We start from the raw sequence: 27500 nt of genomic DNA, 5'->3' as shown, positions 1-27500 counted from the left end.
AATGACCCAGTTGATCTCTGTCCATTGACATCTACCCTTTGTATTCTACCATTTAAGTAGGACTTGAGTAAATCTAGTGCTGATCCTCTGACTCCATAATAATGTAGTTTCCTGATCAATGTTTCATGACAAACACAGTCGAAGGCCTTAGATAAATCACAAAAGATACCTAAAGCATCTTGTGACTCCTCCCAGGCATCGAAAATATGCTTAATTAGCTCAACACCAGCATCGGTTGTCGAGCGACCCCGTGTGAAGCCAAATTGCTTATTATGCATTAAATTATTAACGTTAAAATGTCGTACTAATTGAGAAAGAACTAATTTTTCAAATATTTTACTGAAAGTTGGCAGCACAGATATTGGTCTAAAGTTAGTGGGGTCAGAGTGGCTGCCGGATTTAAATAAAGGAGTTATTTTGCTATGTTTCATTAGATCAGGAAACTCGCCGCAGTCAACACTGTTGTTGAATATAACTGCTAAGTCAGGCGCTACAACCTCAACTAAGGATTTTACGGCATGGACGGAGACCCCCAGAGGTCACTAGTTTTTTTGACATTAATTGATTTAAATGCCTTTACTATATCTGAGGTACAAACATGTTCAAAATAAAGGTCTCTACAACACTCAGGAACGTTTTCCTCTAATAATGTGACGGCAGATAAGGGTGATGAATTTAAATCCTTAGTTGTGAATGCTGGTATCTCGGTGAAAAATTTTTCGAACTCTGTTGCTACTTCAAAATTGGAATCTATAATTTTGTTATCAATATTCAGTTTAATATCTTTTGCTGCGTGTTTCGAGCGACCAGTTTCCACATTAATTACTTTCCACGTTGCTTTAATAATGTCAGAGCTATTTTTTATTTTATTACTAAGATTATACCTTAGCGAGCAGCAACAAAAAGCATTTTTGTTTAATTACTCCATGGAACCAGTGACCCAAACTTTTCTTCGGTCACAAACAATGCCATTTTTATCAGTCCTGTGCTTTTTTATCTCCTAGATCTAATTTGACCACAGGGCTTCATTTTATAAATAATATCATCTGTTGTCGATACAGTATCGGAGCGAGTGTTAGAAGAGGAGGAGCGACCATGGCGCATCGTGGTCCGGCTGGCCCGAGAGTCCGTTCGGCGGATGGAGCTGGCCCGCTTCTACCTCCAGCCGCGGCGGGACCCTCACGGGCCCACGCTGGCGCTGTTCGTGGCCTCGCTACCACCCGGTCTGTCGGAGAGGAACTACGAGAACATCCTCGTGGAGATCCTTGGAGCCGGTGAGTTTGACGCCACAAGGAGCGATGTAGACCGGCTGGTCCGTGAGTCTGTGGCACGGATGGAGCTGACCGCTCCATCCGTGTTGAGCTGGAGATACTACAAGAACATCTTCGTGGATATCCTTGGAGCCGGTGAGTTCAATGCCATGGCCAGCATGTTAAAACATGTTACCCAACCCAACTACAATATATGTATGTGGGAACCGAAGTGAACAAATTGCAGGCAAGTTGAAATCCGTATGTCTAATTGTCTATTAACCACCAGAGTCCACTGCCAAGTTCTTCCCATCGATCGCCATAAAGTCCAACAAGTTTCAATGTCGCTCGCCCACTTGAAACTTTTGTGATATCTTTTGTGATATGTGGCTTCAATAATCGTTTTCCTTCGCAGACAACAAGTTTACCTCGATCGGTCCCATCTACTACGAATACGGGTCGATGGTGATCACTTACGAGGACGCAAGCAAAGCGGTGCGCGCGCTCTACGCTCTCAGAGAGGCCAAATATGAAGATAAGCATTTATTAGGTAAGACTCCATTAATTTTTCCATGAAAAATAACGAGCTCAGTTTTCTATCACAAACAATTTAAAAAAAACCTACAAAACTGAGGTTTAAAGCGAAGAATTTTTGAAAAAAAAAGTTTTTTTTGCACCTTTCCTAACAGTTCCTTATCAATTTATGGGATTGTGACTTCGACATATTCTAGATTTTAGAGTCCACTGTTCCTTTCCAGGCTTTTCACTTCTATATATAATAAAAATGTTCTTCCTCTATCTGATGTCTTTCATTCTCCGAATTTCTATTAATTTTGTGTCAGTTAAACTGATTGGTTAGCCCTTAATTGGACATGACCTTTAATCCTATTTTTGTACTTTTTTCCGAATCAGAATCATTAGAACTATCGAGCGCTAGGTAAGGAGGCTTGAACGCACGACCATTTTCTGCCAAATTAAGGGTCAAATGTAGCAAAAATACTCACCAAGTTATTGTTCCCCAGTGATGCTGCTACCCAGCATCGAACCGGCGCAGGTGCCGGCGGGGGTGAAGCCACTCCTGGTATTCGTGAACGTTAAGTCCGGCGGCTGCCAGGGCCTGGAACTCATCAACTCCTTCCGAAAGCTCCTCAACCCCTACCAAGTCTTCGATTTAGAGAACGGCGGCCCGCTACCCGGGTAAATTTTATTGAAATTTAAAAAAGCTTGCATCATTCATTTTTATTTAGATCATTCGGAAATTTCGAAAACCCGAAAAGTATCCCAGTTTTTGACACTATAAGGTACACCCCTTCTTTGCAGTTGGTTAACCCAACCACTGAAAAATCTTTGGAGAATCTGCAGTGTCTAGGACGATCAACTAGACATTCACGAGAACTGGCGCACTCAGTAGGTTTTTTGACGAAAAACCTAAATTTTAACCTCGTCTTATTGCCACATACATAACCAGTAATCAGCATTAAATAGTATACAAAATGTTGATAACAAGACAAATGTTCAGGAAACTTGATTTTCGGAAACAAGAAAAAAGATTTACTGTAATTATTGTGTAGGTATAAAGACAAATCCATAGTTATTACATTATTTTGTTATGACAGGCTGTACGTGTTTCGTCACATTCCCAACTACAAGATCCTGGTGTGCGGCGGCGACGGCACCATCGGCTGGGTGCTGCAGTGCCTCGACAACGTCGGCCAGGACTCGCAGTGTTCCAATCCTCCTTGCGCCATCGTACCTCTGGGCACAGGTCAGTTCCTCTCAATACGTTACTACTAAACCTCTTGTCCTGTTACTTTAGGCAAAAGGAAATTTTGAGGATAGAGACACTGTCGAAGGAAGACACGATTTTAAATATTTGTTGACTACATTACCAAACGAGACAGTAGTCTGCATTTTCTCGTATCGCTTTCCAGCAGTCCAAGATGCTGGCGTCAGTGGCGTCTAAATAAAAGTGGAGTAAAGTGTTTACTAGTTCCTCAAAATCACAGCAATATTTTGTTGCTACCTTTATGTAAACATCATTTGTTGACAACTCATCGTCATCAAATTGTGAGAGGCTGTTTTAGTAAAAGGATAAAATTAGCTGACCCTTTAAAAAATAATGTATATTCTTTTTTGACCTGTAGACTCTTGAGAAAATCCTGACATAGAGAACATTCCACTTTGGTTTAACTTTAAAAAATTCCACTTGACAGAGAAAACATTCCACTTTTAAGTGTTCATGCTTTTCTATATCGTTTCCATATGATCCCCAGGTAACGACCTAGCGCGCGTCCTGCGTTGGGGCTCGGGCTACACGGGCTGCGAGGACCCGCTGTCCCTTCTCCGTGACGTCATCGACGCGGAGGAGATCCGCCTTGACCGCTGGACCGTGGTCTTCCACCCCGAGGACAAGCAGGACGAGCCGAAGGAGCTCTCCAAACAGTTGCCCGGTAAGTAGCCGAGTGGTCTCCGATAGATCTCAGGGTGCTGTCTAAGAGGACCCGCTGTCCCTCCTCCGTGACGTCAATGACGCGGAGAAGATTCGCCTCGACCGCTGGACCGTGGTCTTCCACCCCAAGGACAAGCAGGACGAGCCGGAGCTCTCCAAACAGTTGCCCGGTAAGAGCTGTCCTTCTTGCATTGGATTACTTTTCTCATATTGTGATGATCACCTTTGAGGTCGTGACCACTTCTAGGGAATAGCTCGTTTTGCAATCTGCCGTCATCCGCCATTGATTATGTTTTTGCCGAGTGCTATGGTGGTTACAATATCCAGCAACAAGGAAGCAAAAACTACCTAAGTACAGAGGCAGACTATTAGTGTCTCAGCGCCAAAAAATTTGCACTATTCATCATTCCGGTTCCCTTCAAATATCCTAGTTCTTTTGTTCAATAGCTAAGCGCTGCTGCTAATGCAGAGACTTAATGGTATTACATTCAATTTCACAGGTTCGCAAAGCGAAGATAACTCGCAGATCCTGGTGATGAACAACTACTTCGGGATCGGAATCGATGCGGACCTCTGTCTAGATTTTCACAACGCTCGAGAGGAGAATCCCAACAAATTTAATAGCAGGTAAATAATACACCCATCACTCCTTGGCCAATCAGCTAGTCTCTCTCTATACTTCATAAGATCGTGAAACAAACTCAAATCATATTTTCCAAGCAACAATGAAGACCATGCTCTTGATAATCTTTCACAAACTGGTATTCTTTTAAGAAACGATTGCCTTACACATAATAAAGAATATGCTAAACTCTGCTGCCTATGAATTCCAGGCTCCGCAACAAGGGTGTGTACGTAAAGATGGGTCTGCGCAAGATGGTGGGCCGCAAGATGTGCAAGGACCTGCACAAGGCGGTGCGGCTGGAGGTGGACGGCAAGCAGGTGGAGCTGCCTGCCGTCGAGGGCATCATCATTCTTAATATACTCAGGTACTACCAGATCTACTACACTCAGTTTATCCACTCTCTACAGTAAACTCTCCATTTATTTAAAGATAGAGAATAAATGGACACTGTTGTTTTGATTAGGATGCTCATTCTTCGTTCGCAATTGTATGTCCACTTAGGCGATTTGAGACAAAAAAACCCTATTGGAGAAGTTCATAGCCACAACTTTCGAATATGAAGATCTCTTGAATATGAGAATGTTAAATCTTTTACATTGAGATTGAGCTTGGTGTTGAAACTGTACGTAAGACCGCCAACTGTTGGATTGTTTAACCTAAGATTTAATAATATGTTTCTCTTGTTCAGCTGGGGCTCGGGCGCCAACCCTTGGGGTCCGGAGAAGGACGACCAGTTCAGCAAGCCCAACCACTGGGACGGCATGCTGGAGGTGGTGGGCGTGACCGGGGTGGTGCACCTCGGGCAGATCCAGTCGGGGATGCGTGGCGCCATGCGGATAGCGCAGGTAACTCTTAGGGCCAGTTGCATCAACCACATTTGACAGACACATCATCATCACGCAGCAGACGTCTATGGAAATTCCCATACAATAAAATTTAACGAACACTTTAGCGGTGACAGACGGTTTGATGCAAGCGCGCCCTTAGTGTCTAACACACGGATGGATGGCTCTACTCATGGGTTGACGGAAATCAATCAATCTGGTATCAATCAATTTACAATGTGGCCTCGATTCTTGAAATACGTAACGATTTTAATCACACAAGGTTGATTCAACCGCAATGTTTTGTTGTCAAAAATTAGGAATCATATTGAGCTCAATGTGAAATTCATACAAAGTGTTGCAAATTTTATCTGTAGGTAGACATTATCAGTCTGAGATGAGCACACTAGACAGCCACATCTTCCTCGTATTTCAGAGCGGAATTAGCGAGGATTGAAAAATCGAATTCCAAATAAGCTATCAGAGCCGGTATTCAGTTTAGCTACCGACGCAGAAGAGTTCGGTCTGGGGTTATCTGGTAGTCAATATCAAGAGCCATTAAATCACGCGATGAATGTTAATCTAGGGTCGGGGTCTTTAACAAGCTGGTTGTTCCAGGGTGGCCACATAAAGATCAACCTGAAGAGCGAGATCCCCGTGCAGGTGGATGGCGAGCCGTGGGTGGCTGCGCCTAGCGAGGTCGTGGTCCTCAAATCGGCGCTCAAGGTACGTACAAGTGTGTTCTATGGCCTTACTCGTACAAGAAGCGGCACGTATGTTTAGCCCTTTGCGCAGAAGTCAAAAACAGGCCCCGTAGCCGAATGGCATCGCGAAACGAAATCGAAACGCCGCAGAAAGGTAGTCTGGCTCTGTCGTGCCAATACGCAAGAGCGATAGAGATAGATAGCTACGAAAGAGATATTATCGTGAGCGTTTCGTGCGCGTTTGTGCATTCGGCTACGCACACTGGTCTCTCAGGGGAATACGGGGGGCGAATGGTATGTGTCCCCACGCGCAGATATCCCCGTCCACATTTCACTCAGCGCTAAAGTTACGTGCCGCTACTTGTCTGTACCGCGAATCGGACATTGACATTTCTCGGAATTTCTGTTCTCGTTTTTCGCGTTTGTTTCGGTCACTGGCGCTCATGGCATTGGTTCATGCATGCAGGCATGGTGGTATTAGATAAATTACTAGATTGAGTTTCCCTGTCAACTTTTCAATAGGACTGTCTGTCCCATGTACCTATTCCAACGGACAGTATATTTGTAGACTAAATAGACTCCAAATGTCCAACATGCACCAATGCTCGTTGATTTTGGAACATGGGAGAGTACTACCTACTTACTAAATAGTTGCTTAAAATTTAAACTAGAGTATTCAACAATTAGTAGAACGGCGAGAGGGTCTCGGAAAAAGTTGATGTGACTGGAGAGTATACTGCTGACAAGTGGTATCGTTGTGATCGGTAGACTTTACTGAGTACGAAATAATGACTTGTCGCATTCTCAGACTGTGGGGGGTTAACTATGACGTCACAAAGATCGCGATCCCGGGTTTCAATTTTTTGCCAATTGGTCAAGAACCCCTTATCCAATTTTGAAAAATGAGGTGTCGATTGAAAGCGTATAACATGCTGATTAAGATTTCTTATATGTGAAAAGTATAGTTTTGTTAGTTATTTTTTAATTAACAATAATGCAAAAAATACGTTTTTTTTTACTCTCTTTTTTTATTTTTGTGACTCAAAAAGGCAATGAAAACGGCCACTTAGCTAAAAAATATGTTATATAAATCATTTAACTACATTATTAAGCTATCTGTTGTTTTTTAAATTTCTACAATCGGATAATAAATAAGCAAACTACAAGCACATACCTGTAGGCGGGGAGTACCGCTTGACACGCGTTCCCATACATTCGGCGTCTACCAAATTACACCTCGCGCAAAATTCGTTTCAAGCAGATATACCTCTAACCTTATTCATCGTAACCTATCAATATTGGTATCATTTGAAAGTACAATTAAAGTACTTTAAGAAACAAAGTCAATCATTTTCTTAAAATCAATAATCGCCAGTCTGTGGTGGTTACAAAGGAAAAAAGTGGGTATGCAATTTGACTGGTTTCCTAGGTTTGATGCCCTAGACGAGTTTAAAAGGGGAGGTAAAGGTGACATATGGGTTGTTCTCTGGCCTAAAAGCTACACAGAAGGTCAGGGGAGAAAAGACTAGGGTTTAAGTTTAGTTTTAAGTTATTTTTAGGGTTCCGTACCTCAAAAGGAAAAAACGGAACCCTTATAGGATCACTTTGTTGTCCGTCTGTCCGTCCGTCCGTCTGTCAAGACCCTTTTTCTCAGGAACGCGTGGAGGTATGAAGCTGAAATTTATATCAATTACTCAGGTCTACTGTCCCTTGAAGCTGTGAAAAAATCAAACTTCTAAGCCAACGCAATCAAAAGATACAGCCGTTTATGCCGCAAATTTTCGACACTTGCAAGGGAATCAAAACCTACAGGGTGCTTCCCGTGAACTCAGAATCTTGAAATTTGGTACGAAGCAACGTCTTATAGCATAGATAAAGGAAAAATTACGAAAACCATAAATTTTTAGTTACATCACATAGTATATTTTTTTTTAATAATTTTAACCTTACTACCAATTTCCTCATAAACGCGTAGAGGTATTAAATTGAAATTCATACCAAATACTCAGGTCTATAATACCTTTAAGCTGTAACAAAATCAAACTTCTATGTCAACGCAATCAAAAGAAACAGCAATTTAAGCTGCATATTTTGAAACTCGCAAGTACTCGCAAGGGAATCAAAACCTAAAGGGTACTTCCAGTCGACCTAGAATCTTGAAATTTGGCATGAAGCAACGTTTTATAGCACACATAAAGGAAAAATTCCGAAAACCTTAGGTTTGTACGGAACCCTCGGTGCGCGAGTCCGACTCGCACTTGGCCGGTTTTTTCTTTTATTGTGTTGAATTTTTTTGTAATTTTATCAAGGATACCGTTGGTTTCTTTTGCTGAAAATCCCTTTTTTTTTGAGAAATCTGATGAATTTCATGGCATTTTCCGATAGAGACTAAAATTAACTTTCAAATAAGGCCACATAGTCATACTTTTACTTATATAATATTAAGGGTAATACCAAGTAATACCGTTCGAACTCAAACGACTTAGAGGTGCGGTTTTTTTAACCCAGTAGGTAGGTATTAAAAAGTAATCGTAAAATCAAAACGATTGGACTTCGGTCGTTATACATATTAAATCACTAAAATGAAGTTACCTATAATGTTTTAGTAATTATAATCATCACTTTTAGCCACTTAAGAGCATATTTATTATTAATAATGCGTTATAAATATGGAATAGTTGTTGGGGTGCACTTGTTAAGTACATGCAGCTCCTGCAAATACACTCAGTGTCAAAAAAATCACACATCTCAATCGTTTGCGTCGAAGCAGTATTGACCCACATATTAGAGAGAGAGCAAGGCGCGCAGGGCGCCTCGTAAGACTATGTGTGGCACTGAGGAACCAGTGAAGTCAGGTCTATGGATTGCTACACTGCTGTCCCGCTTGCACTACTCCGCCGGGGCTATTACCCTTAATATTATATAAGTAAAAGTATGACTATGTGGCCTTATTTGAAAGTTAATTTTAGTCTATATCGGAAAATGCCATGAAATTCATCGCATTTCTCATAAAAAAGGGCATTTTCACAAAAAGAAACCAGCGTGTATTCTTGATAAAATTACAAAAAAATTAAACACAATAAAATCAACAAATAAAAGAAAAAATTACTTAAAACTAAACTTAAACCCTAGTTTTTCCTCCCCTGGCCCTCTGTGTAGCTTTCAGGCCAGAGAACAACCCATATGTCACCTTTACCTCCCCTTTTAAACTCGTCTAGGGTATCAAACCTAGGGAACCAGTCAAATTGCATCCCCGCTTTTTTTCTTTGTAACCACCGTAGACTGGCGATTATTGATTTTAAGAAAATGGTTGACATTGTTTCTTAAAGGACTTTAATTGTACTTTCAAATGATACCAATATTGATAGGTTACGATGAATAAGATTAGAGGTATATCTGCTTGAAACGAATTTTGCGCGAGGTGTAATTTGGTAGACGCCGAATGTATGGGAACGCGTGTCAAGCGGTACTCCCCGCCTACAGGTATGTGCTTGTAGTTTGCTTATTTATTATCCGATCGTAGAAATTTAAAAAGCAACAGATAGCTTAATAATGTAGTTAAATGATTTATATAACATATTTTTTAGCTAAGTGGCCGTTTTCATTGCCTTTTTGAGTCACAAAAATAAAAAAAGAGAGTAAAAAAAAGTATTTTTTGCAATATTGTTAATTAAAAAATAACTAACAAAACTATACTTTTCACATATAAGAAATCTTAATTAGCATGTTATACGCTTTCAATCGACACCTCATTTTTCCAAATTGGATAAGGGGTTCTAGACAAATTGGCAAAAAATTGAAACCCGGGACCGCGATTTTTGTGACGTCATAGTTAACCCCCCCACAGTCTGAGAATGCGACAAGTCATTATTTCGTACTAAGTAAAGTCTACCGATCACAACGATACCACTTGTCAACAGTATACTCTCCAGTCACATCAACTTCAAAACTAGACGACTTTTTTCAATTCCGCCGCCTTACTAAATGATTGTGCTTAAAATTATGATAAAATGTTATCTGTTAACCTTTAACATAGGTACCTATTTTGATTTAAAGCTTGTTTAGGTGATTTTTTTTAAATAACGTCATAAAATAATGTTAAAACAGCAAATACACAATGCCATTAACGCCGGTTTCCAATATTTAGTGCTACAATTTTCGGTCTTACACGTAAGAACAATTAAAATTCAAAACAGTTATTATTCCGACCTTCCGTCTATTTATTCTTTTACTATTCCCCGTCGACGTGTAAGCCTATTTGTGTACGCTTAAAATTTTATGTTTACTGCATTCTATTTCCACCGTTCTATTTCCGAAGTAGAATGTAGAATGCAGCAGGCAACGTTTGCATGTGCTCGTTCTTTGTGCCCTCGAGGTGGGATTTCATAGTCTTTGGGAATTATGAAACACATGATTTTGCTTATCTATTCAAAACTTGTTGATGATATTCTAGCGTTCCTTTATTCAAACGGTGTTTTCACAGCTAGAACCAATAAAATATTACGTAATTTATTAATACGTTCGGAATATGACGGTAGTTTCCCACAAGAACATAAAGGAACACCTGTTTTAACTCAATTAAAATTTAATAATCAGAAAACATATTGTAAAATTTTAATATTTTTTGGCCATACTTAACGTTTGGAATATGAATCCAGAATATAGACCACACAAGCTCTTGTGTTTCATAATAAATTAAAACATAACAAACGTGAAATCCCACCTTAACTCCTACTTCCGTACCACAAAGTGTGTATGGAAATTAATTGGCAATAAACTACCGTATTCAAAGAAAAATACTGAAAATACTGACTAGATTATTGTAAACCACATTACTACAGCGATATAATCAATGATTATCTGCCTGAAATATAAAATTACTTTAAGTTTATCCTTACTACTGGTGCTTTTGGCAAACCAAAAGGCATACACAACGATTCAAGTTAGTCATTTGCAGTTAAAAATCTTTTCTTAAAAATACTTGTAATTTTCAAACAACCAATCACTACACTTTAAAACGGCTCTCATAGCCAAAATAACCTAGTCAGTAATCTTTGAAGTACAAAATTCCCGAGTCGAGTAACGCCCGAGCACTCAAACTCACGCAGCACAAACCTTTGCGGCGCGTGCGGCCCAAGAACAACCTTCTTGGGTGGTGCAGCCTATCCTGAGATACCGCCCTACCCACGACAAGCCGAGCCACCGAAAATAAACAACATGATATTAAAGACTGATATTAAAGGCCTGTTGCATCAAACACACCATAGAAAACTAAGAAAAAATTATAAATACAAAATCGCACAGCTTTAAACATACGATTTGATGCAATAGACCCTGAAAACCACACACTAGCGTTATCCAAGAGTCTAGTAAATTATATAGCCACCGATCGATGCCATTTTCCATAGCACTGGCTAGACAGCGGGCTCGAAAAAGACCTCGTGTGTGGCATCTCGCTATAAAGCTCGTAAAAAGTAGGCGATTCGCGTTTTTCGGTGGGTCGGTCGGGTCCGGGCGGAGTAGGGCGCGAGAGGGCGGACGTCACTCGGCTCGCGTGACGCTCGGTGTGTGCAGGCGACGATGCTGAAGAAAACCAAGCGCGGGGCCGGCGGGGCCGGCGCTTGCGGCGCGGCGGCGGGCCCGTGACGTGCCGCCCTACTCACGCCGCCCCTCCCGCAGGCCTGCATGCTCAAGCAGCGCGGCAAGGTGCGCCGCCGCAACACCGAGCCGGCCATGCCGCCGCCGGCACCCCCGCCGCCGCCGCAGCCCCCCGACACCTGAATCTGGCTCAGCGAGCGCCTCATCTAGCGCCTGCGCCTGCCTCGGGCTCAAGGCAAGCGCGCGCGCCGGCGCTCGCTGCGCACGACCCGGGCCGTCGGCCGGCCGCGAGAGCACGGCCCGCCCGATACATTATTGTACATAAATTATTAAAAACATATAAAAATATTAATTAAAAATTATATAATAATAATAAATTTATAATATAGTCTATAGTTTGTGTTTTATTTATTAGTCTTGTATTATGATTTTAAAATGTGTAAAATAAATATTAACTTATGTAAAATGTTTGTTTTATTTACTACTCGAAAACAGATAATAGGCTCAGGAGCGGTAAACATTCGTTCCTAGTTGCTTCCTCGCCCGCAAGAATTGCACCAAATTATTGAACAGTTGAAATAACACACATTTTGAGACATATTATTTTATGAGTATATCGTTACTGAGCCTATTAGAAACAGTCTAATATAAAAGAAACTTGCATTATTTCGATAGCCTTTATCCAACACCCAAAAACTGATAGGTAGTTCATACTAAATTCACTCCGAAATTACCAATACAATGCAAAAAAATATTCCAAATGATTAACTATATGTACCTAATAACGATACGACAATATCGCAAATATGCAGGTGCAATATTTCTCTTTATTTGGCTTTTACGCGTTTACTCACGCGTTTCTTTCCCTTTAATTCGATCAAAACGAGCGTACGCGCACTTAAGCGTAAGTATGTACTGCTGTAAAACGCTGGTCTAAAATCGCCCTTAAACGAGATTATATTATAATTGCATACTATTTTTATGCAATCGACGAAATCCGTTACACCTATTAAGACGACAAATGAATATCTTTTTTTAGGGTTTCAACTTACTACCCTTACAGTTTCGTCATGTCTGTCTGTCCGTCCGTCCGTCCGCGGATAATCTCAGTGACCGTTAGGACTAGAAAGCTGAAATTTGGTACCAATATGTATAGCAATCACGCCGACAAAGTGCAAAAATAAAAAGGTGGAAAAAAATGTTTTATTAGGGTACAAAAAACTTTCTAGGAAAATTATCTTGATGATGGTTTTTGAAAAAATACGGTAAACTACGGAACACTACACTGAGCTTGGCCCGACACACTCTTGGCCGGTTTTAAAACAGTATGCGTGTGGTCGCAAGTCGCAAGGTCTGTAATTAAGATGTTGCCAGCCTTAAATATAAAAATGAGGCAAAAGGAGTTCAATTTTTAAATTGTGGCACTTTATACATACCTAGGTTAAAATCCCTTTTCGAAATATTTAGATGGAAAAGAAATTATAACGAAGGGAAATGATTTTTTTGGCAAAGTTGGCCATAGCTAAAAAAACATATTTATAAATTTGTTAAGAATTTTATTCAACATTCCCTTACACCTAAATTTACAAGCAATAGCAGAAGTAGGTATGTCTACAAAAATGTATGACTAACAAAAATCTTAACATTTAGAAAATTAGTATAAAAAAAGTGTTTAACACTTTGAATATTAAACCTAGAAATATGCTAGGGGTGTCAAGTAAAAAAAAACGTAATAAAGACGGCTAGAGTGCAAATCTCTTGCGATCATATTTTCACGGAAACATAAGATCATGTCATGCTACGTATTTCAGTCAGTCTCAATACAAAAAATTCACCTGAGTAAGTCGGTTGAACATGTATTGAATTTAACAAGTTCGACTTGTTGCGGGTTTATCCGTTTCAAAACAAAAAAGTATTTAAGTAAACGGAATAAATCACAATATTGATGATACAAATCACATTTGTTCGAACAACAAGGTCAAGGTTCGTACTATAAGTAAACGCATAAATGTAACATTAGCAATAAGGTTTTTTCAATAAATTATTCTTATTCTTATTCTTATTCTAAACTTGTTGATTGAATTAGCCAAACATATGTTTAAAGCAATTTAAGCAATATGTGTCATGTTGCTTTTATAAAATCGACTTGTTGATTCAAATGACGAGTAACTTGTAGAATGTACTAGTTACACTTAACAAAATCTAACTTGTTTGAACCAAAGAGCACGTAGGCGCTATTTTAACCAAAAACCTTGTTGAACGAACATGAAAACTGGTTGTGTTTGCTCTCAGTGAAGTAGCATACATGACAGACACGAACGTTTTCGAGAAAATCTGTCGAGAAACAGTTATGCACTGCATCTGTAAAATAGCAAGAGACTAGCTCGGGCGATCACTTTTATGTCTAACATAAAATATGTTGTCCCTTTCTTGCACATACGTGCGAGAGTGACAAATAATATAAGACAGCGAAGCAAGATCTAATCACAACACGTGGTAAGGCCTAGAAGAGGGTTGAAATAAGAGCATGACTCATTTATATGTTGTTGGCTACGTTCTTGAGACTCATAGATGTTCTACATAAGGTATTCGTCATTCACTACAAAATGCGTGAGTGCGAGAAACGTTTGATATTCGACTTCGTCACAAGTAATAACTTACTTCAAAAATCAATATTTCGTGTACTAGTATACTAAAGTTCATCTGAATTAAGTTTTCACAATAATGTGTAGTTTTAAAATGTTGTGGAGTTATAAATATTATATTATACAGAGACAGTTGAATACCCCTGCAAAGAAACTTCTATAGTCTCAGTTATTGTGTCCTAATGACTTAATTCCTTGAACGTACAATATAAGCACCAAAAATAAAAATAAAAAGACTGGGTAGATTTAAAGCATATGTGCAAAATAGATAAGTTTTTTTTTGCTTAAACTTACGTAAGTTTAACATCCTTATTTATTTGTACAGTTTTATTTATCAGTAATCATTCACGAAAAAATATTATAACATTAATGTGACACAAGTAATGATTTATTAGGTGTTTACCTACTGTGTTATATTTAGAATATTTTGAGACAAATGGACCAATTTACAGTGCGTCGTGCACCATTTTGTTGAAATGCAGCATCTAGTTTCTTATCATGAATAGTGGCACAAAACAAAATGAAATGCTATACGATTGTATATCTTACCAGTAAAAAATAAAACACGCAATAACATTTCATTTTAAGCTGTGCTAAAAAGAGTGGAAATCGTCTACGCTACACGCCGACAGAAATACAGTCTGGCTCTGTCGCGCCAATAGGGAAGAGCTATAGAGATTTGTGCATTTAGCTACGCAACCTGGTAAGTATGTGGATTTTATACATAAGACTAGATTTAACCGCACATCAAAAACTTGATAGCAAAATAAATCCATTGTAAATTTATATACCTATTAAAAAGGAACATTTAAATCTAACTACTTTTCTTCAAGATAAAACATTTAGTTAAAATATTTTTTTGTCAAAACAGTGCACGTCGACTTTCTGTGACGTAATAATGTACTTGTACTTTAAAAAAAGGAGTCTTGAAAATGACCGCGCCTTTTAACTCATCAAAGGATTTGTTGTGTCGTTTACTTGTCAAACATACCTAAGTAAACATTCCAAGTAAGAACAAGAACATGTAATAAGTACAAAATACTCTGTTTGGTTACTATAGTCCGTTCTATAAATGTCTAAATAGTGATAAAAACTAACCGAACTGTTGATAATCCGTATGACACGAGCTGGCCCGGTTGGCGTGGCAATTACCTGTAAATAAAATAATTACTTTAATAAAATTATAAATATCCAATGCACAACTTCGATGAAAATAGTCCCTAGATTCCAGGTGGTCTCTAGGTAAATTTACTAAATTGTTTTTATTAAAAAAAGTCTTTAACGCGACTGTGTGACGCGTGTGTCTCAAAAATATTTTTTCAATAAAAAATCAAATATAGTAACTGACAGCGGTGCAAAAGTCTCTGCAGCACTCACTGTAGGTGTATTGTTATTGGGGAGTATTTCAAGAGACGAGTCTTACTTTTGAAAACGGTCAGGTATTTTAAATAGAAACTTGAAATTTACTCACAGCGGCGCTAGTTACAGCTGTGTAGGCGTTGGCGAAATTGTTTTATCCTTGTACTTTGAATTGAATTTAGAGAGAATAAAAGACTAAAAATAGTTTTAAGGTATGGCGGCGGGATATTGTTCCAGCACTGTGTGGCAACGTAAAAGCGACCTCTCTGTGTAGGTGTTTCTTGTTGTAGCGTACTTGAAGCAACGAGTCTTACTTTATCACACGGTCAGGTATTTGAGAAGGCGAACGGTGTAGGTGTATTGTTGTTGTGGCGTGCTTGAAGCAACGAGTCTTACTTTATCACACGGTCAGGTCAGGAGAAGGCGAACGGTGTAGGTGTATTGTTGTTGTGGTGTACTTGAAGAGATGAGTTTACTTTTGAACACGGTCAGGTATTTTCAATAAAAACTTGAAATATAGTACTCACAGCGGCGCTAGACTTCCAGCGGTGTAGGCGGTGGCAAAACTTGTTATATCCTCCTACTTGGAAACCTTCTCAGCGCTCAAGATTCCACTTTTGCTACGCTTTTAATTCTATTTTTGGATATTTCGCTCCGCAGGTCTCAGATATCAATTAAAGCATGAGCCACGAGTGAATAACATACTAATAATAGTTTCAAGGCATGACGGGGGATATTGTTCCAGCACTATGTTGCCACGTAAAAGCGACTACTTTGTGTAGGTGTATATTTGTTGTTGTGGCGTACTTGAAGCTAGTCTCTTCACTTCTTCTTTTAAACAGTGACTCTTACTTTTAAATAGTGACTCACAGCGGCGCAAAAGTGTCGGCGGTGTAGGCGCGGACCCTCGAGAAGGCGAACGGCGGGAACTTGGCGGGCGAGAGCTCGAACTGCGTCCACTGTTCCTTGCGCGTGGACACGCGGTAGCCACGCCACTGCAGCTGCCAGTTGTTGCGGTTGCGGACTGGACGGAGTTGGAGCTCCTAGAAAAAAAAAGGGTAGGATAGGCATCTTCTGGGGAGTTCACTCCATCGTAGGCCATGTCTCTTTTGCCTTTGGCTAGTCTGTAGCCAAGAGTCATACCATCCTCCTTGCGTTATCCCGGCATTTGCCACAGCTCATGAGATCCTGGAGTCCGCTGTGACAAGTAATCCCAAGATTTGGCTTAGGCACTAGTTTTTACGAAAGCGATTGCCATCTACGGCCATGAGTAAGCTCATTTATAATTTAAAAAAAATGTTTTAAATCATATTTTGTACTTTCGGTAAATTAAAGTCTTAGCTACGCGTTGAAATTAAATTATGCGTGAGGTTGAAATTAAATTATACGACCAGTCTAACCGGCGTCTATACGATAAACGATTGCAATCTTTTCTCAAGCATGAAATAAGACGTGGAAATAATTTGTATGTTACGTAGAGCTTCATCTAGCTTAGACTCAAAAACAATTGTAACCGACGGGGATGCGTCTATATTATTACATTTTTTAGAACAAAGAACAATACGCTGTGCTCTAAAACCCTCTAAATTCGATGGAACTATGCCGGTCACGTGATCCGATATTCGGATTGGTGGCCCACCAAGTAGATGCCTGTAGAGAACGGAGATGGCAAGATGATTTGGACAACTTACTGTAGAACTGGCTAGAGGAAACAGCAAATACATAGAAAAAGGAACTAACCAAGTGGTAAATAGTGTCATGATGCTCGTGAGTCTCCTTTCGCCGCGAGCGGAATCGCGTATTAGTGGTCTGTGCGGATTTCTTGTCGTTACTTTTCTTTACTACGATCACAACCTGGGGAAGATATGTTTACATTTATACATTCAATTAAGAATTAATTTAAATTATAGGAGTCGAGTGATATGTAGGAAACCGGCACGTCAGAGGTCGTTTGCATTAGGACGGATCACCTAGGTACTCAAAGATTTATCGATATTTGTATTTTCAGTGTAAAGTACCATAATAGTAAGTAATGCTAATGATGTGCAAGTTGCGGAAATTTTCCAAAAATATCTTAAATTTCTTGAAAAATTCACGAAAAATAAAGGGAATTTAAATTTATGAAATGGAAAGTTTCCATCCATACAATTGTCCGTACAAAGTTTGGAAAGTTTCCGAAGTTTTCCTATGTGAAAATTTCAGAATTTTGTAAACTTTCCGTCGGCACATCAGTAATAGTAAGTGTACCTTGTCTCCAACAAGTCTGTAGTGTCCCGGCAACGCGCCGGCCGCCAGCCGGTGCCGGCTCTTCAGCTGAGACACACAGGCCACCGGCTCGTCAGGGGTCGTCCACATTAAGACTACACCGTCTGAGAAGAACCTGTACAAACAACGTAGCAGTTAGCATTTCTTTTTTTTGCCATTTTTTTTATTTTGATTTTTTTACGGAATATTAGGTCAATTGTACTCAGAATCACGAGTACTTTCAATCTCACTGGGAGACAAAAAGTGTCCCAGAATTTCCATACATTTTTGTTACTTTTCTCTTTTGTTGCCCCACACAACATGTACGGAAAATGGTAACAAAATAAGAAAAAAACGTATGAGACAATTTTTTTAACTACTAGGATTGAAAAAGCTAGTGATTCTGAGTAGAAATAGCATATTTTTTTCAAAAATATCACATTTCATAAAAGTGGCAAAAAAAAAGAAATCTTTTTAAATAGTAGTTTTGATTTAAAGGGTTGTACAAATGTACACGAGTCACTTGCAATTAAACAAGTAGCTGTCAACGAAATGTTGACTGCAGCTACTGTGTAGAAAACCATATTCAGTTAGCGCTGTACTAAAGACAGTCGGATATTAAAAACCGGCCAAGTGCGAGTCGGACTCGACCAACGAGGGTTCCGTACAAACTTTCAATGGTTAAAATAATCATACTACTCATACTCATTTATTTGTAACGCCATTTTACACGTCAAAATTTGATTTAAAAAAATTATATTCATACAACAATAATACTTAGAAAATAAATAGACAGAAGATTGAAATTACAAAAAGTTAGGCAATATTCACATAAAAAATGCACAAAAATAATTTTCTAATTCGGTAATAAAAAAATTGTCATAAATGTAGAACGGGTGCTCGACCAGCCAATTTTTTAAGCGATACTTAAAGTTCGACACACTAGGCGCTTCAACCACATATTGCGGCAATTTATTATTTACGGTCGATACCTACTAACTTTCCGGCATTTTGAGTGTTGTACTTGGAACACATGTTGTTAGTGTTGTCACAGAATATATAATAGTACAAGTACAGAAGGCTCACTTCGTCGATGTTCACAAAATGCCGCCATTCTAAATTCTTACCATCATCAACAAACGGACCGCACGCGAGCAGCCAACATTGAATTTTATTGCGCCGCGCGAAGGTCGTCGCCAATGAATGGGCCGCGAACTCGCGGCAGCTGACATGTAGGTACTTGTAGCACGGCAATAGAATCGCGGCGTGAGCCACCCCTGGTTTTGTATGCTTCCAAGTTCTCTCTTACATAAATGGCTACCTGCGTGATAACTATTGCAGGCAGTGGCAGGATTCTTATATTTTAAAGAGTTCTTTGGCCGGGGTGTCTACAGGTACCTGAGCAACGATTCTGATAGCTCGTTTCTGAAAGTGAAAGACCCTCTCCCATTCAGCACAACGTCCCCAGAGCCCCGCACCGTACTGTATTAATAAATGGACAGTGGCAAAATAGGATGTCCGGGCTACTTCTGGAGCCACAGACTTTGCAACTCGACCTAAGGCAAAGCACGCACTGCCCAGACTATCACACAGTTTATCTACTTGCTGGTCCCATTTTAAGCCGTGATCAATCTTTAAACCTAGGAAAGTAGTCGTGGATGCCTGTTCAAGTATTTTCACATTAATATGAACTATCAACGGCGTGGTCATGCGTCCCGAAAGATTAAAATGCACAAAGTGAGTCTTTTTGAGATTTAAAGCTAAGCCATTTCATGCGAACCATTGACACCGTGGCTGGCGTGGGCGACGGTCGCGCGATGCTCGCGCGACGGTGATGCGACGCATACGAAACCAAACCTTATCGATATGGAAGTAGACGATGCGATGAGACGCGACGGCGACGGTCGCGCGACCGTCGCCCACGCAAGACACGGCGTAAGACAGCTGAGTTGTCGTTTTATTCAAGGCTCGCTGAAGACTTTCAGACGTTGGTGCAGTAACTATAGCAGCAACATCATCGGCGTACATTAAAATGTTGGCAGCCTGTATCGCAACCGGTAGGTCGTTGAGGAGAAGTGTAAAGTATGTTAGATACTGACGATCCATAGTTGCCTCTGAGGGATCTGATCTTATTTTTTCACTATCCCCTACCACATTGGTACTCATATAAGACTTGTCTAGAAGCACAGTATAATAAAGAGTACTATCGTACAGTATGGCCACCCTCGCTCCCCGCTGAAAGTGCCGCCAACTCCCTCTCGGTTACCTCACAGTTACCGCCTGTCAAAAACACGAACAGTCGACCTGTCATATTTCACTCATACAAGCATAGTACGTTCACCTACACGAGCTAAGACTGTGTGCTAGGATTGCGCCTCTTTCAATATATTTGTGTGTGTGTTTAGTAAAACGTCCCACTTTGTCGGTTACCATTAAGGCGAGATTTACTTGTATCTTCATATGAATAAACTGACAAAGCGGCTTTATAGCAATCGACAAAGTGGGACGTTTTCCCGCGCACACTCACATTTGATCGCCAGTGTCCGAGGTGTGCTAGAAGCAAAGAAGATCGAGTATTATAGAGATGTAGAGTCAAATGTGTAATCACAGTGCATAGACTGCCATCTCTCGACACAGGCTTAAGACTTTTGTACCTCAGTTTTGACAATTTGGCCCATATTCTTAGCTTGATATGTTTTAAAATGTCAAATATTAATATTAGCGCCATCTAGCTGAGCGTACCCTTCTTCTGTATGGTACTGAGGTAAGTACGTTTTTTTCATAGACTTTACCTGTCTATACGGAGTTATATATGTCTTTGGCTAGAAGTATAGGTACTTTATAATGAGCATTATTGTATTTAGCGCCATCTCTCGGGAAAAATTACTAAGTAATTTACGAGACATGAGACTCGTGCGAACCTTTAGGCATGGAAAGTACATAAAAAGTTGTCGAAACTAATAATATAGATGGCGCTGCATTTGAATATCTTGACTGATAACTCTAATACTAAATTGAATATACTCTAAGGTAGAGCAGAGTCTAACTGGGGAAGTACCTCCGCTTTACAAAAGACCGCGGTCAAATAGGACTAGACTTTACTCATTGTTGTGTTCCTGCCGGTGAGTAAGGCAGCCAGAGCTCAATGAGGGTGCGGTATGCTGACGACGGGAGAACCTACGGAACTAATTAGGACAATAGATTGTCCTTTGAGTCGTCGGCACCCAGGCCCCTTCTAAGTACAGGTTTGTAGGTACAAGTTTCTAATGAGTCGAGTCGGCAACGCACATGTGCCACTCCTTGAGTGGCAGGCGTCCATAGGTTACAATGACCGCTTTCCATCAGGCGGTCCGTGTGCCTGTTTGCCACCTACGTGGTACAAGAAAAAAACTCTCGACGAATTCACCTTAAACATTAAAAACTATATCAAAATCGATTGATTCGTACGGAAGCTACGATGCCACAGACAGACACACATGTCAATAATATTCTGTCGTTTTTGCGTCGGTGGTTAAAAACAAGAAACCTCCTTGAAAACTATAATAAAACACAACTTTCTATGAAAATTGGTCAAGTGCGAGTCGGATTTCGACATTTCCATACAAAAAGGTCATGAGCGCCTGACGATATGTAATGGCAACGTACACTAAATTTGAGTTATAAGATTTTACGTATATTTTGGAAACTATAAGAGATAGAGCAGATAGACTTCAGATTTTGGTTGTCGGTGGCACAATTTTTTTGATTTCGTATATATACACCTTTTTTTGGACCTATGTGGGCAATATTATGGTCAGTGAAGTTCTAAACGGTCTTAAGCGCCTCCTTTTTAGTACGAACTTAAGTCATTTTGCAAATGAATTTTTTTTTTAACAATTTCTTAGACAAAACGAAACAGAAATGAATTTCTTTATACCTGTCCAACGCGCTTACACAATTTAAGATGTTTAGTAACTACTTGCAGCGGCAGCGAGTGAAATTCGTAATCTGAGTTTTTTTCTCTTAAGTCCGACTTACGCTTGACTGTAGATTTCTAATTGGTTTTCCTGTAATCTACAGGTAGAGGGCTATCTCGTGTATTTTTTTGAATTTTTTTTTCTAAGTAGTTTCGGAGATAACGGGGGGGGAATGGTCATTTTTTGCTTATTTTCTTAAATTACTTCTAAATTACCAAAATAAAAAAATATAAAAAAAATATATTTCAGATGCTGATAAAATACTCTTTCATTTGATATGTAACACAATATAGTTTTAATAACTTTGATTTTTAATTTTCAATTTTACCCCCCAAAAGTGACCCCTGTGATTAAATTTCATTTAATTAAATTACATGTCCGTCTTTGGGCCACAGGTTTACATACGTGTGCCAAATTTCAAGTAAATCGGTGAAGTAGTTTCGGAGAAATCGGCTTTGACAGAGGGACAGACAGACACGCGAGTGATCCTATAAGGGTTCCGTTTTTCCTCTTTGAGGTACGGAACCCTAAAAAAAATATTGATGCCACTGGGGACCGTAGAGCTAGCAGCTTCTTCGCTCAGCGCATAAGCGTTGCGATTCAGCGAGGTAATGCTGCCAGCATCTACGGAACATTGCCGAAGGGGGAATTTTTATTTTAGTTTTAATTTAGGCTATATTTAAATTTAGGTTAATTTACATGGTTTATAACTTATTAGTTTATAATTTTTGATGTCTAATAAAAAATAAGTGTTATGATATTAAAAATAACTATGCAGATGCGCACCTTCCCTCAGGTAGCGCCCGATTTTGGAGCGCAGCTTTCGTCGGACTTTTAGCTTAGCGCCTAGTATTGGAACGCGCGCAGTGCGTATTTCATGTCGTGCTATATGCTCAACTTTTTTAGCAACAGAAAGTTGAAAACGCTCTGCAGCGGAGCGCGCGCGAATCTTAACTTATGTCAGGCAATTTAATTTTCCGAAATATATTGATATTTTTTACGAGAACTCTGCGGGTATAATCTGATTCTAACCTGAGATATCTATAGTAGTCAATCAGGTACCACGGCCGATAAAACTGGTCTTGAAAGGAGTTCTCTCCATGGCGCAAATATGTCGTCTTGCTAATGTAACAACCGTGTAAGAGTATACGCGGTCGTTGTATGTACATGTGACGCCAGGAGGAACAGCCGTGGGCGCGAGGCGCGCCGCAGTCTATGCCCCATGTCCTGTGGAAGATATTATGGCTAGTGTATACACGTTAAACTTTCGTGAGACATATTCAAATAATTAATTGAAATACGGTTGTACTCACGTTATTATATCGCTATTGCTGCGACATGTTTCGGGCCAATTCGGTGGTCCCTCTTCAGGCATATAGGAGTGCAGACTCAACTCAGTCTGCGGAGTTTAGCCGTCGCGTGAACTCCTATATGCCTGAAGAGGGACCTCCGAATTGGCCCGAAACATGTCGCAGCAATAGCGATATGATAACGTGAGTACAACCGTATTTCAATTAATTATTATGGCTAGTGATTGAGAAAATCGGAGGTCGTTGTTATTAAGTAAGCGCTCAAAAATAATTTCTTAACATTTTTATAAATCATTTGCTTTATGCTCGAACATTCGAAGCGCGTTTCGTATCACATCATGGCGACCCCGCCAAAGTGGCTTTAAGTACTTACTTGACACACATTGCCCGCCAGAGGTCAATGTCCCGGGCCGCTACGTAGAGGCCTCGACAGGACGCGGCCAGTCGCTCCAGGGACGCTGCGTCCAACTCTGAGCTCACCACCCAGCGCATGATGAGTAAGATTACTTCGTAGGGCAGCCAGGAAATGTGTGCACCCTGTCGAAGTACAATGCAAGATTAAAAAAAACTCTTTAAAAGTCAATATAGCAAAATAGGAGCACTGAATATATAATAGTACAAGTACAGAAGGCCCACTGCTTTGATGTGACGAAATGCCGCCTTTTTAAATACGTACAAAATTCTAACAAAGAAACGAGCCGCACGTGCGCAGCGTCGGACGATAGGGTTGCCTATGGTTTAAAACGAATTAATACTCAAATAAAATGTTATACTATTATATTCAAGTCTTGGGTACTTTCTACGTCTATATTTTATATATTTTTATCGTATTTATATATTTTTGTTTAAGTCCCAACATCACAAGCCTTACTGAACTTTTCCGTGGAACTTAATCAATAGTAGATCTGTGTAAGATTGTCCTTTATTATTCATGACTTTTATTTCACTAAGCATTAAGCATTCCACACGCGGACGTCGCATATGAACCTTAAAAAATAAATCGCGATGTAAAGTAACAATAGAAAGTCCGAACGTGCGTTCTGTGAGAACGCGCGTCACCCCTGATTAGGCCGCGAACTCGCGGCCGCCAGCATGTACTTGTAGCGCGGCGATAGAATCGCGGAGTGAGCCGCCCCTGATAGGAGTAAGTATTTGAGAACGAATACGATCTTTATAAGGGTTATAGGTTCTTGGGACTGCGGATTTCGAAACCAATGATGGTTATGAATTGAAATCCATGACAATTTTGTCATAAAAGTTGTCATGGATCTCAATTTACGGGTTTTTAGTTAGTGCTGATATTGAATTTGATTACTATTTTGGAACCCTAAATGCCATAACTGCCATAAAATTGCTGTTGGGTGCTGGATATCGTTTTATAGGAATTGCAGATTAACATAATCATGAATGATGACTATTTTGAAATCTAAGATGGTGGTCATATACTTTGTCATAAAAGTAAATTAATTTTTTTTTTTTTTTTAGTTGTAGAGTAGTAAAGTTGTCATGTCATCAATATAATAGCTCATCACAGCTGCTTGACTTTTTAGTATGTTTGTTTGTGTTGTTTCTGTGTATATTTATATTTTATTGTAAATTATGAGTTGTGTTACTCGAAATAAATTAATTTTAATTCTTTTTTTTTTAATAGATTAGATATATATAATTATTAACACTTAATACTACAATACTAACCTTGGTGAAGGAAAACATCGTGAGGAAACCGGACTAATTCCAATAAGGTCTAGTTTACCCTTCGGTTTGGAAGGTCAGATGGCAGTCGCTTTCGTAAAAACTAGTGCCTACGCCAAATCTTGGGATTAGTTGTCAAAGCGGACCCCAGGCTCCCATGAGCCGTGGGAAAATGCCGGGATAACGCAAGGAGGATGACTACAATACTAACCCGTATAGCGAGTTCCGGTTCGCAGAGCACTCCCTTCCGCGCTTGCAGCCGCTGTAGTCTTGTCAGTAGATCCTCGCCTTCTATGAAGTCTTCGTCATCGTCGGCTTCCGTCTCCACGCGGACCACTTCTTCCGCTTCTGACTCTTCTGCAAAATTATCATATATTTTGTAGCGAGGCAATGTCCTAGCGCGGCAAACTGGTAATGTAGACGTGCCTTGGCCGAGGCACGCACTTCTAATATGAACGTTTAACTATTCGCATAGTTTGCTATACATGATGAAGAATTATTTACATTTTTTTGCTTTCATAAGCAATAACTAATTTTTTTTAAAGTATACCTATGCTCTGACATTTCAGCTCATACAGTGTAAGACGTACAACTAAAACACAAGTTGTACATGGGTGAATCAACTTATTCCTTGTTTGTTATTACCATGAATTGAAGAAATGAGTCACGCTGGTTTTATGCAAAATTATGCTACTGAAATTATGCAAGAAAAGGGCTTGTTAACACCAAAAAAATGCATGTTTGCATAGTTTAAGTAGCATAATTTTGCATAAAACCAGCGTGACTCAGGGGATCGTAACCATGGCAATAGGAGGCAAGAAAAAGTTGATTCACCCACATGTACCTTCAGGCATATCGCGTGGCTCAGCGCTCTCATACAACCGTGTCTCGACATCAGGCAGGATTTGCATGGCGCGCTTGTAGTGTTGTATGGCCTCATACAACTTTCCACGTCGCTCTAGGTCCACTCCCTCGCGAAACAGTTGCTTGGCCTGAAAATAATTAGTTTTCGTTTGATTGAACAGATTATGAGAGCGCTACTACACAACACAGTACGACTGCTTGTCATGTCTGCCAATATGCAGCAACAAAATGCTGGAACAATTTACCACCACCAAAAAAATCCATGACCTCATTTAAGTTCACGTTTAAATGTATTTACTCGTTACCCAACTACAACTATTTTATTTGAACAAAATTGTGAATTTCTAGTGAATCAACCTGTTTTAGACACTCAGTGTGCAATGTACGGCTTCAAAGACAAGATGAAGACTTCTTCTGACTTTTGGGCCAAAATTTATTACCCAGTGTAATCAGCGTAGCTACCTTATCCTCTTCAGTATGGGGCCCATAGGTTCTCTTGTGTGTAACATAAGAATATAGCGGCCCATGACTTGGGCAAATCTTTAAGCTATACTTGCCGCAACATAAAGTGGTCTCTTTCATGCCAATGGAGACCTAGTGAGATAGGGATAGCATAGTATTACAAAAAGTAGTACCTTGTCCTCTTCAGTGAGTGGCTCCGTCGGTTCTTGCTTCGCCAGCTCGCGCTGCGGAGACGGTGTGGCGTCAAGCTCTCGCTGCCATTGCTGCCGGAAAGCGGCCAACTCGTCTGAGCCCTCCTTATTCTGAATTTAAATTAAATAATGTTTACCTTAGATGAAGGTGATGATGATTACGATTATACACAAGGGTGGGTTCTGTTAACTAGCAAAGCAGTCAAATATTACTATTAAATGGTTTGTTAAAAATAAAAAATAGGAGAAGTATGAATAAATAATAATAATACACATAAACTTACTTAGTTCGTCTGTAGAAAAATATGTACTAATGAAGGCCCAATGGGAGGCCCAATACCAGGCAAAATGGAAAAACTGGAAGAGGGCTACACCTCATCAGAGGGTTCTGGTGCAACTTTATGTTAAATTACTTGATTGAATATTACTAATGACCCAAAAATAAATGGCAATTTATTTTATATACTCACCAAAGAATCATCATCATCATTATCCAAGCTCAAGTCTTCAAGAGCCTCTGCAACCTCGAATAGTGAAGAGGAAGACGGGTCCTCCTGCTCCCCTCCATCGGAGTCGGTGCTTGTGCCTGCACCAGCGGCTGACGAGGATGCCTGTAAACATTGTACTACAAAGTTTAATTTTCTTAAACGTCAAAATTGTTGAAAATACTTATAATATTTTCGTATTGAGTTTATAAGTGTCTATATTTTTGTACTATGACTCACTCATTTATAAGGTACATTTGCAACTTAAAAGTTTAAATATTTGACCTTGACTTTTTTTATTAATTATTTTTTTTAAAAGTATGTGGTAACTTGCTCTTAATTTCGGCTTTAGTTTGTAATAAATAATTTGAGTTATTCATAATGTTCAAATAACTTGATAACAGTAGATAAACACAAGAAATAAATAAGACTTTTATATGGTCTAATTACAACCATAGGAGTCTGACACAGATAGTTTTGATTATGATAACATAACAGAGCAGATTACATTACATGTAATATACACATAATTATAATATTAAGTAATAGTTACTGCACAATTTAATGTAAATAACGCGTAGGTATCAGTGTAGCCTCACCATGTCTCTTGTCGCGTCGAGTTCGCGTTAAATAAAGGGTTGATCGATATTAATATTTTAGCAGCGAGTGCCACGGGCATAAATATGGAATTAAATTGTTATGGATAGAGGGATATCATGCAAAAACAGTCAAAAATTCCACTATTCGGGATTATTTTTCTTCTGCTAATGTCATGTCATTTATGTCAATTGCAAACGTCAAACCTAAATGTCAAACGGTAACCCGTTCCAATACAACCAGAT

The 27500-nt window shown here is 39.6% G+C and overlaps 2 protein-coding genes across 6 annotated transcripts in view; one reads left to right on the top strand and one right to left on the bottom strand.

The window, feature by feature from the left end:
• LOC125237949 (diacylglycerol kinase theta) overlaps positions 1-11843 on the top strand; it is a 63017-nt gene extending 51174 nt beyond the window's left edge. For 2 of the 4 annotated variants that reach the window (XM_048145212.1, XM_048145196.1), the window contains 10 exons: positions 1062-1274; positions 1666-1800; positions 2273-2447; positions 2867-3015; positions 3524-3700; positions 4200-4326; positions 4533-4688; positions 5013-5169; positions 5767-5874; positions 11532-11843. In XM_048145212.1, coding sequence (XP_048001169.1) covers positions 1062-1274; positions 1666-1800; positions 2273-2447; positions 2867-3015; positions 3524-3700; positions 4200-4326; positions 4533-4688; positions 5013-5169; positions 5767-5874; positions 11532-11633 — 1499 coding nt within the window. In that variant the 3' untranslated portion in view covers positions 11634-11843. Of the gene's footprint in view, positions 1-1061; positions 1275-1665; positions 1801-2272; positions 2448-2866; positions 3016-3523; positions 3701-4199; positions 4327-4532; positions 4689-5012; positions 5170-5766; positions 5875-11426 lie in introns of all 4 variants that reach the window. The other 2 variants (XM_048145222.1, XM_048145204.1) reach the window with 1 other exon arrangement.
• A 3350-nt stretch (positions 11844-15193) lies between these two features.
• Positions 15194-27435, bottom strand: LOC125242222 (F-box only protein 9). Of its 2 annotated transcripts, none has more exons than XM_048150955.1 (11): positions 27258-27435; positions 26644-26784; positions 26156-26284; positions 25501-25648; positions 24868-25013; positions 23338-23501; positions 22687-22881; positions 17702-17834; positions 17195-17308; positions 16307-16497; positions 15194-15247 (listed from the first exon to the last, which is right to left on the bottom strand). In XM_048150955.1, the coding sequence occupies exons 1-10, from the start codon at positions 27258-27260 to the stop codon at positions 16321-16323; spliced, it is 1350 nt and encodes a 449-aa protein (XP_048006912.1). In that variant the 5' UTR covers positions 27261-27435; the 3' UTR covers positions 15194-15247; positions 16307-16320. The 2 variants fall into 2 exon arrangements, with proteins under 2 accessions (XP_048006912.1, XP_048006913.1); XM_048150956.1 differs by having other exon boundaries at positions 16325-16497.
• Positions 27436-27500: the final 65 nt, after the last annotated feature.

The sequence above is a fragment of the Leguminivora glycinivorella genome, chromosome 2, assembly GCF_023078275.1.
Source record: "Leguminivora glycinivorella isolate SPB_JAAS2020 chromosome 2, LegGlyc_1.1, whole genome shotgun sequence".
In the NCBI taxonomy this organism is placed as follows: Eukaryota; Metazoa; Arthropoda; class Insecta; order Lepidoptera; family Tortricidae; genus Leguminivora; species Leguminivora glycinivorella.
The sequence above is the reverse complement of the archived record's forward strand: the minus strand, read 5'-3'. Positions and strand labels throughout refer to the sequence as shown.

Excerpts from the sequence above, each read along its gene's own strand:
- LOC125242222 (XM_048150955.1), bottom strand. Across the intron at positions 25,649-26,155 it reads CACTCACTGAAGAGGACAAG|GCCAAGCAACTGTTTCGCGA; the intron begins GTACTACTTTTT and ends AATTATTTTCAG. Across the intron at positions 17,309-17,701 it reads ACAGACTTGTTGGAGACAAG|GTTGTGATCGTAGTAAAGAA; the intron begins GTACACTTACTA and ends TATCTTCCCCAG.